The sequence below is a fragment of the Merops nubicus genome, unplaced genomic scaffold (genome assembly GCF_000691845.1).
Source record: "Merops nubicus isolate BGI_N331 unplaced genomic scaffold, ASM69184v1 scaffold16207, whole genome shotgun sequence".
Classification (NCBI taxonomy): domain Eukaryota; kingdom Metazoa; phylum Chordata; class Aves; order Coraciiformes; family Meropidae; genus Merops; species Merops nubicus.
Genome location: NW_008618516.1, coordinates 42,430 through 63,586, shown reverse-complemented (window position 1 = coordinate 63,586; position 21,157 = coordinate 42,430). Strand labels below are relative to the sequence as shown.

The following is a 21,157-nucleotide window of genomic DNA, read 5'->3' as shown; positions in this document are numbered from 1 at the left end:
ATTCATACTTTTAAGCTTTCCTTTCTTTAGAGTAAGGAAAAAAACTTTCCAAGCTTGTCTAAAATAGAAGAAATATCTGGGGAAGTCTGCTTAAGCCTTCCCTGGGGTTGCCCACTCCAACAGGCAGCCCTTGCCTCCTCCTGCCTCCACCCTAGACTGTATGGCATCAGGTAACTCCTCGTCCGGTGGTTATTTGCATTCCTGTGAGGAGATCAATGTGACACTGTTTCTCAGTGGCAGAAATCACTGGCCACATGCTCACCATGCAATCCTGAAGAGTTGTATATGTTGTTGATGATGAAGAGCACGATGTGAGAGGCTCAGCTAGCTTAGCTTCAAATTCAGACACTGCCTGTTGCACCTATGAAGAAAAGGCAAACCAGAGTCTAAAACCAGCAGGAGATAGATAGATGATGCTTTAAATAACATATTTGAAATATTTAGTGCTAAGAGAATACTATATCCTGAGTTTTTGTGGTACTAGGTGACTTTTGAAGTAAAAAAGTGCTAACTGTGCTTAGCTCCTTGTGACTGGGGCAATAACAATATTTAAATTATTTTCCTTATTGCCATTATCCAGGACAATCACAGAGGTTCTGTAAAATATACCATTTTTTGAACACATATATTTTAGCATCTTACTGAACCTGCATTTTAAATCATTGAAAACACAAATTTACTTATAGGTGTCTTGCATTTACCTTACAAATCTACTCATATACTCTAGTCCATCCTACTGCAATAAATATTTCATATTCAATTTTGAAAAAATAAAGAGTAATTATACACATTGCTGCAAACAAACCATTAGATTTTGCATTTTCTACCTGTTTAAGACTTTCCTCATATTTCTGCTGTGCTGATACATTCCCCGTGATTGTTCCTTCCAGTCTCTGTGCATGATCTCTTAGCTCTTCCCAATACCTTTTGACCTGAGTCAGTTTGGCTTTAATATGTGCGCATTCTCCAGAGGTAATAAATTTGGAAAAAGACTCAGCTTCCTCTTCTAGTTCTGAGATTCCAGTTACTTTACCATCTACTTCTTTATTAATAACCTAAAATGTAAAGTAATAGTAAATACAGAAGCACAATAGGTTTTTGATTATCAGATTAATAATTTGTTTCCTTCTTTTACCTGAGATACTAATATTCTCCATTTAAAATAAAAATAAGAGGAGAGTTCATTGACCACTTGAAATAACTAGCTACAGATGCCTTTAATATGTCCTGTACAACACCTTTATTTTCTTGAAATTAGCACTGGAAAAGGTTTAAAAAGCAAACTGCCCCAAAAACAGTATCTATGAAAAGAAATTAGAAGTGGCTGAGATGCCTATTTTTGTAAGCAGACAAGGTGGTTCATATTTTAGCATCTCTTCACAGCAAATTAGTACATAATTCTCTTAAATAATAAATACAAGATAGAAAATGTGTATAACTGAAAACAATATTGTTTTCAACAATATTGAAGGAGCTGAATCCTAACAGTTAATTACTTGCATTTAAGAAGATCTTAAGCACTTAAAAATAAAACATGCTATGACTTGAAAACCAATAGAGATTGTTTTCACTTCCTAATTAAAATGTCTATGATATAAAAAAGAATAAATTAAATTAGATGATGAGATAGGGTGAGTGTGCTCTCAGGCAAAGGATTAAATAAAGAACCACATTACAGTACAAATGGGAAACCATGAAACAAGGGTGATACTGGCCTTTGGTACTATTCAGCTGTTTTCTGTGTCAATTAGCAAATGCATAAAGACAAACTAGCACTGGCTTTACATTTCATCAGCTGCATGACAGCTGCTGTCTCCCACTACTCTGCATTTGTTTTTATTGCAAATTAGAGGCAAACCTGAAAGCGACACAGAAATTTACAGTGTTTCAGATTCTGTGGCTATTTATTCAGTAAGCATCAGTGAACTTGGAAATATTTATTTTTTTTCTCACAAAAGAATTCAATTTCTGCTGATGTAGCATGTCCATGGAGCTCTTCTCAAAAGCAGTGAAAAACACTCATTGTGAGGGAACTGAAAAAGTCAAAAGAGCTCTTTGAAACTGAAATTTGGAACAGCATTCTCAGAAAAATTTTAAGAAATGCATGTATATGAAGTCAGCCAAAAACTTTCTTGAAAATCCACTCTCAAAAGCATAGAAAGTGCCAACTTTCTGCTATAATGGTGATAAAAACGTGGTATCTTTTTTGCCATTATAGAGCTCAGGAGTGGCAACATTCAGTCTAGAATTAGCAGGGTGACAGTACAGGGAAAAAAAAAATGTGGCACTGTAAGCATTTATAGTGTCTCTTTGTGCAATATATTCTGAAATAACTTGGATTATAAAATATCTTTTTTGCATGAGAATATGGTACTGAGAAAAAAATACCGTATTTGGAGCCCTGAAACTGAAATTACCTAATAATGCAGCAGATACAAATGAGGCAGCACTTTTTTACTCCCACGCTATTCTCTTAAAATCACTCAGTTACATAAAAGAAGGTGGATAATTGAGGCCTTCAAACTCTCACTGAGTCTGCCACCAATGGTAACTACTTGCGATAATTGTCACTGTGTTCCATCAGGAATTTCAGAGAAATGTGTAGGTGAAAAATCTGTCTCTGCTGAGGTCATTGGGGTGTCACCAAAAGTAGAATATTACCACTACTATGTATGATAATTACATGTAGCTGACCCCAGGTCTTTAATCTGGTCAGCCAAAGATATCAGGGAACACACTATTTTTTCCTCATTTGCCTCATGTGGCAACATTACTTACTAGTACATTGTACTAGAAACTATGAACCAATCATTCTGATTAGCATTGTGACCCAGAGTAACCCACCAGGAAACTTAATAAATTCTTCAAACTCAGGCACAAAGCAGTGCTACTGAAGACCTCCAGCTATGTCCATGCATTGGAGGCTATATTACTCATTTCACATACCACAGTTCATAAAGCTCATTTATTCACCTAAATTACAATGATGTACCCTAGGCCTTATTTGGACAATTTTCTCTGCTTTATGTCTACTCACTCAGACATTTATAAATATTACCTGCTAGCCATTTTATTTATTTTGTGATGTTTAAATGAGGAAAAATTATGGTGGAATTTTTGGAAACTTGAAATGTAGTGTAAAAACTACTGCTTATCTGCAATATAGTAAGGAACGGCCTTTCTGGGAAATTGGATTGAATGGCTCAGCAGGGCTTAAGTAGGCTCCATTTAGACAGACAGAACTGTCATACTGTCATGCAATACCAACACCATTTGATGCACTTACTTTCTGTCTAAAACAGTGGAATCCTATCCACTAACTACTGAAAAGCATGACAACATGACAATGTATGCCAGTGGAATAAGTGCACATGCACAATTTCACAAGGAAACTGTTTTTGAATTGCTGTGGCGATGAAGCAAAAATTCAAGCACTGTTTTATTCTTCAGTGATGAAACCAAGAGATTTTATTTATTTGATGTACGTAAAGTTGTAATGAAATTAAGAACATGAAAATCGGTTGATGAACTGTTTCTGCCACATGAAACAAGTGACTTATGGGACCCATTGGAAATACTTAGTGTCAACCTGGTCCATGACTGCAAGCAGCTGCACACCTGGGTGCTTTCTGAAGAATAAGTAGGTCACAGAATAAAGAAAACAGTAGTGAGCACTGCATACTGAGAAACTCTGTCCCCTTAGAAACATGCAGTTTCAGAAAAGGTACATTTTCATTTGTACAAAGATATGAATGCAATGCCTGGAGACAATATGCACCTCAGCAATAAGAAACTAAATTTCCATGTATCTACAGGAATGTACACAGAATTTAAGATGGTCTAAATGGAATAGCAATAAATGGTGTGTAAGTTTGCAAGCTACCAAAAGCAATAGTTTCTTTATTATTTCAGCATAGAAGATACATAAATCAAGTTATAACTTCAGCTTGCAAGATTAAAGTCAAGTTCTATATCCACTAGCTGATGTGTGTTTTAAAATAAAAAAGCTTTATACACCTTGTATTTATCTAGCTATTTTGTACACCAGTTGAGATTACTCAAAAAATAAGAGTATAAACTGAATAATATTTTTAGCCATACACACAAAGGCTCCATGTATGTAAACTAAACACTAAAAGGGAAGGCAGCCTGTAAGAATTTTCCTTTAGTTTATGTAAAACCTTACTACTTGGTATATTCATGTAAAAAGGATGCCATCATTACATCATGGTAGTTCTGAAATGTGTAAAATGTCTGTTCTTCCATTTGGCCTTTAGCAAAACGACAGATAAATGGGCTTTTAATGCTAAACATAACAAGAACTAATCACCTTGATTTGGCTGATCTGTATGTCCAAAGGAGATGATGAAGTTTCCAAAGTTTCCAGTTCTTTTTCTTGTTCAGCTATCCAGATGGACAGAGCTTCAAAATTACTGCCAAAATGATCCCACTTGTTTTTCACCATTTCCATGCTTTTAATACTAAAATTAACCAAATTAATTAGAAAGAATAAACATTTTAATATAATGAAGCTGCCCATATTGTTCCTAGAATAAAAATGTAACTTATTCAATCTACAGGAGTGTAATTTTAAAAACTTCTGGATATAGAGGACCAGGTTGTGCACTTAAATTCAACTTTGGTTCTCTCAGACTGTACACTCCAAGTCAAAAAATTATATTTAGCCATAGTGGGGACACTGAAAGCTGAAAGAGTACAGCTTCATTCATCAGATGTACGTCAACAACCTTATCACAGCAAGAAAAGAAGGGAAAAGCAGCATAAAGAAATATGATTTCTGATAAATCATATGGAATTATTATTATATCAGAGATCTACAAATTGAGATGAGTACACAGGCGTTAGTCATTTAGTCACTAGAACAGAATGATTAAACCCAGTGTATTGTGGAGGTACATAGATTCACCAATGCTTGACTTCTTTATTAAATTATGATTTGTTTTGTTTTGTTTTGTTTTAATTATTATTATAATGGCAATCTCCCCTTCTTATAGGAAGTTTGTGTTTTCTGAGGCAATGATTTCATATCAAGCCAAAGAATCAACAAGAGAGCCATCTACCTCAAAGTTAATAGATTCATATTCTTTGAAACATCCATTAGAGGTATGTTAAACAGAGACAAATTATGACTGATTCTTGTATATCTTGGATAGCCAAAAAAGCACTTTTTTTTTTTTTTTTTCCACAAGTAAGAATTCTAAGGTCACTCCCCTATGAGGCCTAACAGCAGTAACTTCCAGTAGACAAGTTTCCGCTCCTTACAAATCTTTGTAAAGAAACCAGTGCTAATGAAAGCCCTACACACAGCTTGCAAAACATGCATTTTCTATTTCACTGAAAACATTAATATTTCATCAGAAAAGTCTGAATATTACAAAATTCCAAAATACATTTTCCTTTCAAATATAGCCTTAAAAACCATTCCATGTTAAAAAGTTGTTTTAATTTATTTTCTTTCCTCTCATTAAAGCTAGAGGAAGCTTTAAGAAAACATGTAATTTAAAAATGTAAAAATTGGCCTTTTTATTTTTTCTTATTTATTTTCAAAATGAAAAAAGAAATTAGCAATGTCAACACTCATTTACTAATAAGAGCATATTCAAATTCAAGTTATTTGTAGTAAAATAATGTGCAAAAATATTTCACTCAAGTCCAGCCAAGAAAATATGGCAGGAAATCAGAATCAAGGGACCAAATCTGTGGTACACCAGCTGAAAATTCTTCATCTTTGTATCTGCCTTCCTTACAGCTGTAAGAAAGCTGCAGACTGTAAGGAATATAGTCCCAAACACAGTGCACAGCTATGAATGATCTCCTTGGAAAACGTATGTGCTAAGTTTGCTCTATAGCCAACTCTGGGGAGCTGCTCAAATTTTTCTTCCCTTTCCTGTTCATTGGCGTAGTATGTATCATATGTACTCGGAATACCTTTCCTTTAAATTACTTGGCCAAGACTTTTATTTATGATCCAAGCTACAACATAATCCCTATATAATGATTGTATGTTCTGTAGATTCACTATAAAAAGCTGTATATAGCACGGGACTTTTTTTTTTATTATCATCTGTCACAGTACCACAGACATTCTGTATAATCCATATATTCAACTAAAACTTATTTCATATCCACAGTGAAAGAGGATATCAATTATGGCTTTCCTTTAAAAATAGATGACATTATTAAATAGTGAATATCCACTGTTGAAAAGTTGAATTTCCTGAATTGAAAAATCACACTAGTTTTCTCTCTAATATTGGTCAAAATGATGTATAAAGTAAAGTATTCTGTAAGATACGGTAGAGTTTGATTGCAGGTCACTATGATGCTTCACATTGGAGAAATCGTTACATAAAAAAATCATAACCAATAATCGGAAATCTACATTTGCTGCACAGCTTAGTTAGTATAGTTTACAATTGTTCTTTTACATCTGGAAGAAAATGGCACAAAATTAAAGTCAGATTAGCATGACAATGGTCGGCAGGGGAAAAAACTCAACAATGTGAGTATTGCTCTTTGCTCATATTCAGATGGAGGTGGTGGTAGCTGCTTAAATTTACACAGCAAATTATTCTACACAGTAAGACAATATAGAATTGGCGCATATATCCATGATTTTTGTATCAGATCTAATAGAGGCAAAAATACTAATTTCATACACATATATAATTATATGTGTATATAGATAAAATGAGAATAGCAACAGCTGAAATTAAGTAACGAGTTCAGTAACTGAGTTACTCATGAAAAGGGATGAAATTTTTACAAATACAAAAACCTACAAATACATACAGGATTTAACAATGTTTTCTTGGAGTTTGAACTTCCGATTTTTAAACAAAATTTGGAAAATGATGCCTCTGTTTTTTTTCAGCAGCAGAATCAGCTTTTGACATTGCCCATGAAATAAAATCTGGGCATCCAGCTAAGATGAAGGCACTTCTTGACATTCATATGGAGAAAGTGGAATACTGAAAACTGAGGCAAATATGGCAAACATGCTGTCCTCATATTTGCACTGAGATTTTTGTTTCTAAAAGAGTCTAGTACATGAAGAATCAGTTTAATTATCTTTCTTCAGAAGGTTAGGGTTTGAAGATAAGTTGCAGGCAAAATGTATCTAACAGTAGTTTTATAAACTACGTATTATTAAAAATAGATTTTATTTGCACACTCTTTTGACATATTTGGTGCTACAACCTGGGTATTATGCCATGGCAAGCTGTAAATGACAGAGCTGATGAGACAACACAAAATGCTGACAAAGTATTCTGGAAATCTGATGCAATCTTATAGTGGAGAATAAATATTAGGACTTGTTAAGAACATACTCTTCTTCAAGAGTAACTTCTACTTTTTTCACTTGTTCTTGGATTGATTTTGCCTGCTGCTGAAGGGACTGCTTGTTCTTTGAACCAAGCTGTATCTCAGAAGAATTCTTCACCAGATTCTCAGCCTGCACTGCCATTGCTTCAGTCTGTTTAGAAAGTTCCTGTAAGGATGCAAGACATGTTAATACACTATAAACAGTTTCATATATTTGTACAAAAAGTGCTTTTCCCCATCGTTTTTGGTTGGAAAAAGTATCTGTGTTCATATACATTTCAGATACAATTAACACATGAAAAAAAGACATATATAGTCTGAAAGTGTAAATACATAAAAGTAATCATTGAAGAAAGTTATTTTCATGTTGCATTTAACAAATGTTCATTTGAGCACAGCAACCTGAATAAAATTTAGTAAGGGAAACTACATGTCCAGAAATTTTTAACTCAACCAATTAAAATTTATTCTATAGCTCTTCAATAAGTTTATTTGTGAATTGTGGAAGATTATATGCACTTTTATTTGATCTTCAGATCCTATGCTTTACAGAGAGGATTTTTCATTATCTAATAGTTTGTAACCTCATTTTGTTTAGAAACTACTTTCTGTCACAAACTTTAAACCCATATACCAGACAAGCATGGGACTTAGGAAAGCCAACCATTACTGTTATTTCTGTCTGGGTATATAAACTGGGATGGGATATTCTATGTTATTAAGGGCAAGTGGCATTTATGGCTTTTTTCCATGTTGTAGAAGTTTCTCTTTTTTCACCTCAGGGCTAGAACAGTGCTAGCTGGCACAGTCCACGTAACCTTGCCAAAGAGCACACTATTGATGTTGGTATGTCAGTGCTTGGCATTGTTACTAGTATAAATGATTACAGAACATAAAATGGGAAGTCCTCAAAATAATTTTTACTTCCATATGTGCACTTCAGATGCAAATTTTGAGTAATTCTTCATGATCTTTTCATAAAATAAATTTAACCTATATTAGAAGCCAGAATAACAAGCGTTTTATGTAGAAATAAAGATGTAGGCTATAACTTTCTTGGTACAGATTATTTTGATTAAAAAAAAAAAATAAACAGCTAAAAGATAAAAAGTGTGCACCTGCAGTCTTAAATTGTGGTAACTAAATACAGTAATGAATATAATTAGCACTTTATGCAGTCTCTCAACTGTATACACAATTTACACCAGCATTAACAGGAAACGATGCAAACAATAAAGGTAATGCACTCGCTACATATTAACAAACAAGACCAAAAGATATCTCAGTTCCTGCACTCCACACAGTGAATACCTTTGTCTGATCCAGTTCTGAGGAGAGGCTCTCTAAACTGCTAAAGTTTAAGATACGCTCAAGTGCAGAGCTTGCTTGATTGAGATACTTTACTACTGTTTCTTTGTCCCTTTCAAACTGCTCCCATTTATTTATTGTGGCCTGCAAAAACAAACAAACAAACAAACCCAAAACAGGAACACAACAACAAAAAGATGAAAGGGGAGAAAAAAGAATTTCATTGTAAGTTACTGAAGAAGGAGAAAGACTTGTTTCTTATAGTCTTCTGAAATGCCACCTACTCCACAGATTTTGAACCCAATAAAAGGAAAGTTTTCCCTTCAATTTTCATTGATTTATACTGTGTTTTACAAAAAAAAAAAAAAAACAACCAACCAAAAAAAACCCCACTGTCTGCTAAGGTGCCAGCAATATTTAATGAAAATTTGAACATTCTATTACAAGTCTGAAGTAATAAATGCAGATACTTCTGGTTAAGGTGAGAGGTAGTCAACAATATCTAAAAGGATTTTCAAGTTCCCTAATGAAATGGATTACAGTAAAATGGTAGAAGAAAACCTTTACTCATAGGAAACACACACATATGAATCTATTTGTTCCTTTCTGATAATGTAGAATTTTGATTAACATGCAGCATTTAATTCCCAGTCACAAGAATTAGGACAGCATAAACAAACATTTTCTTGATTCTGAAGTAATGCATAGCACACATTAAGAATTTAGGTATGGGTTTCCTTTAATGTTTAAATAATAAATTCTTACACTTTGAAGTTATTTGACCTCTATCAATCATGCTTTTCACCTTGTGTTTTATCATGGTAAATAGTTTTGATGACTTTAAACATTTGTGTGAGATACTGGACAGCTGGATTGCCATTCTACTTAGAGAAATGTAAAGGACAACTCAGGTATGGGTGCAAGAAGCTACAAATTCTAATCCCAGTTCAGTGATTAGTTAAACAGCCTGAAGCAACCAATTTCATTTGCTCTTTTCTGCCTTCCTTAAATTTAGGATGACAGCATGTATTTCACACAGTAATTGTGACAATTATATTTGCACAACATCAGGTGTAATTAGTCTTACATCCAGCCTAAGGAATATCGATTAAAGGCAAATGCCATCTTCAGTGACCACAGGGTACTGCCCATCTAAAAATTAACTAACAGAGAAATTATTTAAAATATCTATTATGACTCAATAGTTGTGACTTTTAAACACTTCAGAAAAAAAAAAAAATCCAATTTCTTTATTAATTAAGAGGTATCCAGGAGCTTCAACTAGTTTTCATGGAGACACTGATCACGAAAAACCCAATTACCATGATTCAGAGCTGAGAAAGTGAGCTCAGACGTTTTACATTTAAAAACTTGAGGTTTATACTAAGGGTTGTTGTGGGGTTTGTTTTTTTTTTTTGTTTGTTTGTTTGTTTTTTTGTTTGTTTGTTTGGTTTGGTTTGGTTTGGTTTGGGTTTTTTTTTGTTTTTTTTTTGTTTTTTTTTTAAAAAATTAAAAAGGATGAGGTCTTATTTGTACTTGCAAAAGACTAACCTGCAGTTGCTCTTCACGCTTCTCCATAGTCTGCTGCATGTTCTCCAAAGTTCCTTCCAGCTTCTGTAAATCCTCTTGCATTGTGCTGGGCAGTCCACCTTCAATCTGCAGCTGTTTAGCTTGGGAAATCTGCTGTTGCACATCTTGCCTCTTTGCACGGAGTCTCCTCGTCCTTTGCTAAAAGAACACATCCAACAGGAATGATTAGACTTTTTAGCTTCTTTGGGAAAATGGCACTTTCTGCTTTTTCAGGGCTATACAAGAGTAAAAAAGAGATAAACTGTGGCAAGTATTCTTGAGTTTCATGTAGTCCTGGAGTATATGCCCTGGGTTCCCACTTCTGTACACCTTTTGTGGCATAGAAATAGAAGAGAAAGGGGGACAGTATGGCCATTTATCCAAAGCAATATTTCAGAAAGCAAAAGGCACAACATTTGAGCAACTGCAGCAGTAACTACAGATGCACATATCTGCTCTGCACTCTTTGAAGGACAGGCTGGAGGCTCAGACTGACCAAAGCAATATATTGGCCTTCATTAGAGAGCAGTAGGGGAACGGTCACATTGCATAACTTTCTCCTTGATGCATTTTGCTTTGTAGAACTGTCAGAATCTCCTAAGACTATGTCCTCTCTCCTTTCATATCATGCCTGACCCATTGCCAGCCTAGCAAAGTAAGCTCACAGCTCTCTGCTCAGTTCTACTTCGGGTGCGTTCAAGTCTTTACAGTTTTTACCTTAACAGACTTTGTATCAAAAGAAGAGTCTGAGAACTCAAGAAGTTAACTTTTCCTATGACAGATAAGCAATGTAGAGTACTGAAAGAACAAAGATGAACCTTAACATATACAGTAGCTTCTACAAACACCAAAGAATTTAGGTAAGAGGTAGCAGTGCCTGGTCAGATATGTCTTACTGTCTGAACTTACAGAAACAGATGTTAATGTAAAACACTTATATATTGCCCAAACACTGACAATACATTATTCTTCTTAGCTTTGAGCAGAGCTCAGAGTTAATTTCAAATATTTGGCCATGCACTCCCTGAGTCTTCTTCTGTGCAACACACATGATTTATTATGACTGTAGCCTGTAGAAGTTTTGATATATTATCAGTGCATTAAAAGCTTCCTGTTCTACTCCAACAGAATGAAGGCCCATCTGTCACTGCAGTAGCTACCTGGAGGAGAAGATGAGGGTAGAAGTACCCTTCCCCTCCAACTTTTAGAGTTGGGGTTACATAAAAGCTGCTGAAATTGATAAATTTCAAAAAAAAACCAATCTGGCCCAATTTACCATGATCAAATCTGACATGCAAACTTTATAAAGGTAAAAAGAGAAAGACTACTTATTTACAGAATATGCTTACCCAAAGTTTCAAGTAAATTAAGCTTGTTTTTTTTGGAGTACTCTGCTAAAAACCATGAGAAATAAAAGAACATTGAATAAAAGTTGAAAAAAACCCTCATCATTGGGCATTAACATTTAAAAAATACCAAACACTTTTGTCATTATAAGAAATCAGAACTAGGCCATATGAGACTATTTCCTTTGTTACTCTTCCAAGTTCAAATATAAAGAGATATGTTAATGGACATAAAAAACCTTTGTAACTGAGTAACTGAGGAATTACCCTACCTGATGATGAAGTAGTAGTTGCTGAGCTTGTAATAAACTTTCCGTATCCAGGATCTTTTCAGCCTCTGCTTGGGCTTCTTTAGAGTTGCTGATTAACTCTTCAATTGCACTTTTAACTTCTTCTTTGTACTGGACACATTCTCCAACAGTACTTAAAGTATTTTCAATCTACAATTACAGATAACTTTAAATACTTCAAGTTGAAAGGCACATCTATATTTTAAGGGTCTATTTATACTTGGAATTTTATTTTTTTTTAAATGGAGTAAACTACTAAATTACCTAAATTGAAACTTTTTTTTTTTTTGTCTCCAGTATTTTTGAGACCTTTAGCTTTACATTGAAAGAGTAACTGTAGACTTAAAATGTGACCAAGGAGAGAGTCTTGTTTAGACATACCTCTGTTACATTGCTATGTGGTAAATAGCCTCTTTTTGGTGATCATTTAGAAAATACACACTGTCCCCATCCTTGCAAGCTGACCCAGATTCCCAAACACCCGCACTACCTAATTCACAAAAAAATCCTGCTGCCTTTTTGGACCTTCTAGAGCAATTCACTGGTGAATCACAAATATATTAAAATGCCTTGTTACCCTGGTTTTATGGACCACAATAAACATATGGCACAATAACCAGTCTCAGTTTGCAGAATTTTATATACATATATATATATATATATAAAGATATCTCTATTCAAGATATCAGTAAGTTCTTCCCTCTTTGCATGATTCAGGTAACTATTTAGAGCTGATTCTCAGAACAGGCTCTGTTCCTCAGACTGTTCCTGTGTGTTAAGGTTTTAACCCTAAAGTATTGTAGAACTAGTACCTCTTTCCTTTCTTCTTCCCTTTTTTTCTTTCTTTCCAGTCTATATTCACTTTAGAGGCTCATTCATATTCAAGACATTCTATTTCCTATAATATAAACATTTAGTCTTTACTGTCCAAAAAACATTGCTGAACTCTGGAAATACCCAGTATCAGTCCTTGTCTAAACAATCTCATCCATCTGATGAGCTGTAAATTTAGCTGTAAAGAGAATTTACTTTTAAGAATCAGCAATCTCTTAACTATACTATAAAGCACCATTTAGATTACAGTTTAGATTCAAACCAGGTTTAGATTCGAGCCCTTATTTTATTTTTTTACCTTCATGAACATGTGCTCCCCTTAGTTCAACTTTTAGAGGAAACAAAAAGCAAAAAGTACTTTAAATAAGTTAGCATGTTAAAATTTTGCAGTGACTTGGAAATCAGAACACTGGTTGCGACAACCTTCCAAACAGCTTTCACACCATGGAAGTTTAGGGACATTTCAATAAATACACAGAACTTATATACATTTGGAGCACCTAAAATGCCTCCATATTATGCCATGGTCATTAACAATGGAATTTGAACTCTGAACTCTTTCTCTATCCTGAACTCTTTTTTTTTTTTTTTTTAAATGGATCTGTTCCACCTTCTATGTGTAAGATATTCTAAGTTTCTCCTGATCTTTACTTTTACTGTGAAAATTGTAGAGCAGAAAGTTCTATGAGATCCCACAAAATGCAAGGGTTCAGTGGATCTCAGATAGGAGATTTTGCTCCTTATCCATTAGAAACTTCCCATGATTTCAGTAGCTCATTAACATTCAGACCTCAGAGAACAGCCACTTTTTCCTGCAAATTCAGTTCATGACAGACATCCTTAATGATCTGAAATGACCTCACAGTGTTCATTATTTCAGCATAAAAGATATATATGAAGCTTAAAGTCAAATTCTATGCCCACTAGCTAATGTACCTCATGGTTTTGCTAGTGGTCACTACAAGCTGATCTCAGAAAACTCTTTTGCCTGTAAAAATATGGAAATTTTGATTCCAGAAACATTTATTATAATGATTTCCAATCCTGCAAAGGAAAGATTTCCATTATAAAACTGTCAGTATTTTTTGCCTGCTGTTCTCAAGACGTTGTTGCCCAGGGAGTACAAATGAGTATTTTGTTGCTGAATACTTGCAGTTTAATTAAAAAAACACAGCAGGGAATGTATGCTTTTGAAGCCATGAGTGATGTCATTTCATGTGACACTGTGTCTTGTGTTCCTCATACTGTACCTCAGCCAGCAAATCTAGGAGTCCCTTGAAGTCACTGGAAAGTTTAGAAAGCTCATCCTCTGTCTTTTTGGCCTCCAAATCAGGACATACTGCAGTCAAAGTAGCAAGTCTAGATTTCAGCCAGCTGTGATTTTCTCCTTGCTTGTTAATACACTTCCTAATTTCCTATGGAAGAATGAAAATGTATTTTCTTCAAATAAAGAAAACATATTAATGAGTGGTATTCAGGGCATCAGTTCAAAGATCAGTAGCGTAAGCATACGACTTTTGTTCTTACCTTGAAACACTAGAAATGTAGCATTTGTCTGTTTGCATACCCTATCTGATTCCTTTCCAGTCAATGACTATAGTTTTGTATTTCCTCCACAGCCTTTACTCCACTGCTACTGTCCTTTAATAAGTAGTAGTGGAGTACCTTTTCCTAACAAACTAACATTTTACCTACAGATAGATAGATGGTAGATAACATGTATATTTTTCATGTATTGACCAACATTCTTAGTTATAATTTAAATCTTAAATAGACTCTCCTAAAAATGAAAATTCAAGTGGTATAAGTTTTTGTGTCTTTTTTTGTCCCTTTTAAATAACTTTTCCTCTCTTTTTGCCCAGCAATTCTTTTATGCCTCAGTACCAGTGCTGATGAGAAGCTGCCAGCAGTAAAACTGCATGAATAAATCACACTTTTTGGAGCAGAGGCACCTATTAAGCTAATAGTCTATCTGCTTTATCAAGGTTATCCTAATTATGTTTCTCTGCACACCTAGCCTCACAATCTGCTCATGACTTTCACACAAGCTCTACAGTGTATGACATTACTATTTTTGGTTCCTAGTATGTGAAACAAAAAAAGAAGTAAAGGTCAAGCTAAGTTGCAAGTGACATGATAAATTATTGTGTAAAACAAATTTAGCTGAACAACTCGATCTTCAACTATTCTTCCACTTCTGTTACCAATCACCAATGAAAAACTGAACGGTAGAATATCTTTGCCTCCCCTGTTATGCTATCATAGAAAAGAATTTTTATTATAGAAGCTTTCCCTAAATATAAGACAGTAACTTGACCCTTCAAAAACATTCAGTCCAGAAATTTTAGCTTTTCCTTGCATAGCACTTTTAACTCTGCATGCAGCAGGATGAAGGGCAACTATTTATTCTACCTGCTTCTATATTTTGGATGTTCTGAATAAACAGGCAAAAGGACCAGCTATTCTCTAAATTATTACAAGTAGGAACTTATGTTACACTTTGCTGCATGTGGAACTTTCTCTTGGGAAAGTTTTTAAGAATACCAGGAATCAATAGAGGAACTATAGTCTCTATAGTAAAACATTTGCACTACTGAATACAGTTTTGTCCAGAGTCCCAGTAGCATTGACTGTTTTATTAATCTAGTTTTATTAGAATATAAGCCAAGGGCTCACCCCCATGGATGCTTTTAATTGCTTGTATTTGGCAGTATCATTTACACTTTCTTTTATCTTCTTCAGCTCTCTTTCTGTTGACAAAATCCAGTTTGCCAATTCAGAAAATCTGAAACAAAAACATCACATAACGCAAAACAAGGAAAAAAGTTAGACAAAGATTGCCACCACCAAACGGTAACCTATTAAATTTAAGCCAAAATTATAAAATCCACAAAAAACCCCAACACTGTAATTTGGGGAATTACTACATAAAGTATAGCTAACACCACCATATCATTCTTTACATGGTACTGGTCTAGGATGACATTTAGAGGAGTGACCACACATAAGGCTCTGCAACACCCAGCTAGCAATTGAGGTGACACCTGTTCTTATAGGCCTTCCAGGTGTCTGAGTGCTCTGTTAACTTTACGTATGTGCTGTGTATCTGGGATTTGAGCTCCTTCAGGATTCGTTGGCTAGTCTCCAATGCAGCCCTCACTGGATCAGTAACTGGCAGTTTTTGGCACAGTTCTTCAATCCGTTGCAGCCTTTTCTCACACAGCTGGTAAGGTCCCTTGTCACCAAAGAACAACTGATGGGAGACAAAGCAGAAAATTGAGTAAAAATACAAACTGGTAGAAATCACAAATTTTATTTGTATATTCATTATAAACTGTACTAAGCACAAATAATTTTTTTTTTTACAGGCTCCAAGGATTGGTCTGATTTAGTTGTGCACAGAGTACTCAGTGCCTTAAGAGGTGGTCAGATCCGTTTATTATTGATATTGAAATGTATTTCTGAAAATGCCCACATGGTGGCATATAAAGCATACCATGTGTTCTTTGATCATCCTTTCATTGCCTTCTCTTGATAACACCTTGTTCTGTCGGGCTAGTTCAGCTTTGCACTCCTCCACTGTGACCAGAAACTTGCTCTTCTGTACTTCTATCTTCAAGTGGATCAAATGATATGGGGCTTCTGTCTGAAGATCCTACACACCCACAGGGACAATAAACAATTACAGATAAAGCACTACTTCCACTACATTAGTGTGAATTCACTACAAATTATCTAAAATCTGCTAATATAGAATATAAAGCACATATATGCATGAAAAGATGGGAAATGTATAAGGCACATTACAGAGATATGCTGATTCTTGGCAATGTATACCAAATATTTCCTGTATAAAATAAAACAAACAATAATAGTGAAGGTATATTCACAACAGCTTCCAGAGGTTCCCATTTGCATCATAGTGAGAAATCACCCATCCTTCACTCCATCTTTGACCTGCAACATGCTGTAGCAAGCAAAACATTCCATAGGTTATAAGCAATGTTTGTTCAGTTGTTAGAGCCTTTGGCAGAAGACACAGTTTAAATGGATAGCCTGGTCTCACAAATTTGTTTTACCGACGTTGGGAAAAAAACTGCTGATGCAAATAACATTTAGTAATTTTTCACAACAAATGTTATTAACACAGGTATCATTTTGGCTGTACATAGGGAGAGACATTAAAGTTTCGTAATTAATTTCTCATATTTCTTGACTTTTGACCACTTAACAGGGCTTTTTTTTCAAGAGCATATTTGCAGGTGTAACTTTATCTAATGTTGTAAAATACATTTTCTTCCCAATTGTACAGGAAGTCAACAAATACAACAATCCAAAAATTATTTTATTTTAATTTCTTTCAAGATATAGGTCATGCAAAAACATTCTGAAGTTCAGACTTAAAATTTCCAGAGTGTCACTCTTTCAATGTCACTAACCTTCCACTGCCTATGGAGTTTTCTCACAGCTTCCTGAAGGTTGTGTTGCTCTTGCTCTGGAAGGATGTCAGTGAGTTCATCACATGCCTTCAGGAAGGCATTTAGGACTCTTTGGTCCAACTGGTTAAAGAATTCCTGGAGTTGAGGCAGATAGTGAGAAGGTGAGAAGATGAAGCTGGTTATCGATATGTTAACCTGCCAGTATGAAGTTGCCTAACACACTCTCTAAGTTTCAAGGCTACTTCTGTTGCATTGAAGAATTGAAGTTTGAACTAAGGAAGGAATTATTTCTAGCTATCTGAAGTCCAGCAAACTAATTTATTCCCAGCCAGTACACTGAAATTGTACTTTAACAAGAGTATAAATGGCTAAATTGACCCTAATTTCTAAGGGGTCTTCTCTCTTCACCTTCTGGTTGCTTACATTCATCAATAAGAGGGGTGATCTTTGTTCTTTTTTGGTTTTCAATCATGTTAGTTTGACCTGAGCTGTACAACTTCTATATGCAAAGGAAATCCACATCAGCTTTAAGATGAAGTAGGCTTTTCACTTGTACGTCATGCACTCAAAGAATTCCATAGGGAAGGTCAGAGAATTTACTTACACTATGTCTCCTGAGAAGTTCTTCAGGATTTCCTTTTTCTTTTAAGCAACAATTGGCAATCTGTATTACTTTCTCCAGCTCTGCTCTAGACTCTTCAAATTTCTTCATCAAACGACTATTTGCTTCTATGTTTTTTCTCCAGTCACCAGCTTTCCTGACCATATTCTGAGTTATAAGCAAAGAAAATAAGCTTGCACTTTCTCACTGATTTTTTATTTGTTCTCTTTTACCACGATCTTACAAAAAAACCCCATTTGGTTGGTGTCACTCTTTCAAATACATGCTATTCACTAGTGCTTCTCCCTTTCATGCTCCCATTTTCTCAATTTTTAATACTTGTATAAAGGCTCATGCTAATGCCATCCTTCATTCAAATAAAAATGGGTAGCTGTCTAATATAGATGCCTCCAATACCTTCAGAATGCCTCTGCCATTTGGCTAGTGTTTCTTTCCTAAAGCCTGCTTTCGAATTTAAAGCACCTGATATGGCTAAAAGCTTGTCATTTCAATTTTCCTAGTAGCAGACTACCTCCTACATGACTCTACATGAAGGTAATTTGACCTGTGGATCTAACCAGTTCCATGCTACAGGTCTGACATGGAGGAAGTTTGTACAATTATAAAACACCAGTAACTTATCTGCATCACAGATAAGCAACTAGGTAAAAAGCTGCTTAAGAGAAAGACAGCAAATGTTGTGGTTTAGTTGGTACTCTGAAATCTTGTTTTGAAACCTTAGTCACAGTTCTTCATTATTCTGTTTTTTAGTCTGTCCCAGCACACTGCATTATGCAGTGGTTACAATTCCATAGGCAAGTAATACAATGTACCAGGAGAAATTAACAGTTTACCAGTTCAGCTGCAGCAAGTTAGTTCCAACTCTGCTTTATATTTTATTACCCTCACTGGTTACAAACCCCAGTGTATGGAAGTGTAATGATTTTACCCAGCGACCTAAGCAAATCTGTAGTTCTCAATTTAAATTTTAATATCTTGCTAAGCCTTTTTAAAATTTCCTGATAAAAAATTTGTGCATAATGGTAGAATCATAGGAATGTGTTCTTTACATGAGAAAATGTCTGTTTCCATATCCATAAATATTTTAACTCTGTGTATGTCACATTGTCTGTTCTCCCAAATAACCAGCAAGAGGACAAGAGGAAAATGGCTTAAGTTACACCAGGGAAGGTTTAGATTGAGTATTAGGAAGTATTTCTTTACTGATAAAGTAGTGAAGCATTACAACAGGCTGCCCAGGGAGGTGGTGGAGTCCCCGTCCCTGGAGGTCTTCAAAAATTGTGTGGACGTGGTACTTCAGGACATGGTTTAGTGGTAGTAGTAGTGTTAGGCTGATGGTTGGACTTCATAACCTTGGAGTGTTTTTCCAACCTTAATGATTCTATGATTCATGCTAGAGTAGGGCCAGAGAGGGACTGAATAGCCCCTAGGATATCCATTGGCTAATAACAACACAGAGCTCTCCCGGTAAGAGGGATTATAGCCCAAAGTACACATCTTTACATTAACAAATGCAAATACATATTTGTAACTTTCTATATTTACAGTTCACTGCATCTTCTGAGGAAATACAAAGCCTAGTTTATATTTACAAAAGTTTCCACGCTTCCATGCTTTTTGAGAAAGGGGATGTATGGGCACATCTGAACAAATAATTAGCCAAGATAACAAAATCAGAAGAAACAAAAGACAGTACAGTCCTAACAGATGGATTTCAAGTTCCTTGTTCCAAAGGAGCCTGAGATGTATGAAAGTTCTCCTTAGATCCCAGGTTCCTCCGAGGCAGGCTCACCTCTGAATAACTGCACGAAGAACATGACCGACAGTCTCCTGACCACTTATTACCTAATGCTGACAAATGTTTAGTTAATAATTTGACACCAGAGAGGAGAGCTCTCTATGACATTAGCTGCAGAGGGATGAAATGGATTTATGGTAGGACGGATCAGCTGCATATGAATAAGCTTTCAAAATTAAGTACTAACATACCTGAAAAGTAATCTGAACTTGTGTAACTTTCCTCTGAAATGTTGACTGATGGAAATGCTGTGACACTTCACTTGAAGCCACACACTGAAGGATACTCTGACTGTTTCTCTCAATCAGGGACAAATCTTTCTTGCAGTTTTCTTGATAAGCTACCAAATCCTGAAAGAAAAAAACAAAAGTTTTGCAAAATAACAGGAAGGTAGTTTTTGACAATAAGAACAAAAGGGATGAGGTCAAAGCACCACAACAGACTACATAAAAAGTTATATGGAATAATAGAGACCACACAACTTCATCCTTGTATGCAGAGTCCTGTACCCAAATAGAGCTCTAGCTATCTAGAAAAAAAGACATGGACACATCTAAATTTTTTCATAATTTTAGAGAATGCACATCAATACATTATTCTGTGATTAAATCTAAATGGATGTCTCTATTTATTTTATAATTGTAAATAAGCAGCAGAGAATACAAAAAACATAAGAATAAAAACTTGCAGTAGCAGGCTGAGTTGTTAACCTTTCTTGTCTTTCAACAAATTGACCTTCCATATCAGCTATTGAATTCACATTTCATTACAAATGGCATTAAGTAATGAGAATTATACAGGCTGAAAATAAGGTTTAAAAAATCCTGTAGTGATGGAACTGTTCTGTTTTTGAAGAAGAACTTTATTCCTCAGCACCAATCTGTTTACTCTCTGATCAGCAGAAACTGGCATCCTCCGTATGACTGAGGAGACACTGGCTTCTGGGTTGGCAAATAATTGCAGAAGAAACATGTCTTTTTATTGTGACATTCTGGATCAGGTTAACCTTCAGAAGCAGAGGAGAGAAGCACTCTTATGAGCTGCTCTTTAACCTGTAGGCTGGACACATGACAGCTGACGTTCATAAGTTCATAAACAAGAGGATTTACTTGGGAAGATAATTTTTTGCCCAAATAAAATCAAATCTTCAAGTCAGTAGAAGAGAAGATCCTTCTTGCTGAATTATTGGGCCAATCTCCAGAGTCATTATAGGCTTGAACTAATATTTTTTTCTATTTTTTTTTATTAAATATATATTTGTACATATATATATATGTACATGAAAACAAACAAAATTAAATATTTGTCTTGTTTGTTTGTTTGTTTTTTGGTTTTGTTGTGTGGGTTTTTTTTGTTTTGTTTTTGACAGGGATTCTAAATGGCTTTGAAAGACTTGAGCTTCCAATTAAAAAACCCATTAAATTATATTACCTGTCAAATTCAACTCTAATGAAATGTATATTGTAATTTAGAGGGACTATTTCTAGGCTATATACCACAGATACACAAGGATTAATTTCTACACAAGACTCTCACATTTTTTTTTTCTATTTCCAAGTGAGTTCTGACTAGCTTTGAATTCCTCCAGAATAAAACATTTATTG

The 21,157-nt window shown here is 35.0% G+C and overlaps 1 protein-coding gene across 1 annotated transcript in view; it reads right to left on the bottom strand.

The window, feature by feature from the left end:
• The window catches only part of LOC103775998 (nesprin-1-like), a gene marked incomplete at both ends in the record, with an annotated part of 86,100 nt that overhangs the window by 25,942 nt on the left and 39,001 nt on the right, over positions 1-21,157 (bottom strand). Inside the window, 14 exons of the mRNA XM_008943478.1 lie at positions 263-361; positions 828-1,055; positions 4,331-4,481; positions 7,353-7,513; positions 8,659-8,799; positions 10,207-10,383; positions 11,843-12,010; positions 13,945-14,109; positions 15,371-15,479; positions 15,739-15,947; positions 16,191-16,349; positions 17,134-17,268; positions 17,738-17,902; positions 19,745-19,903. Coding sequence (XP_008941726.1) covers positions 263-361; positions 828-1,055; positions 4,331-4,481; positions 7,353-7,513; positions 8,659-8,799; positions 10,207-10,383; positions 11,843-12,010; positions 13,945-14,109; positions 15,371-15,479; positions 15,739-15,947; positions 16,191-16,349; positions 17,134-17,268; positions 17,738-17,902; positions 19,745-19,903 — 2,226 coding nt within the window. The remainder of the gene's footprint in view (positions 1-262; positions 362-827; positions 1,056-4,330; positions 4,482-7,352; positions 7,514-8,658; positions 8,800-10,206; positions 10,384-11,842; positions 12,011-13,944; positions 14,110-15,370; positions 15,480-15,738; positions 15,948-16,190; positions 16,350-17,133; positions 17,269-17,737; positions 17,903-19,744; positions 19,904-21,157) is intronic.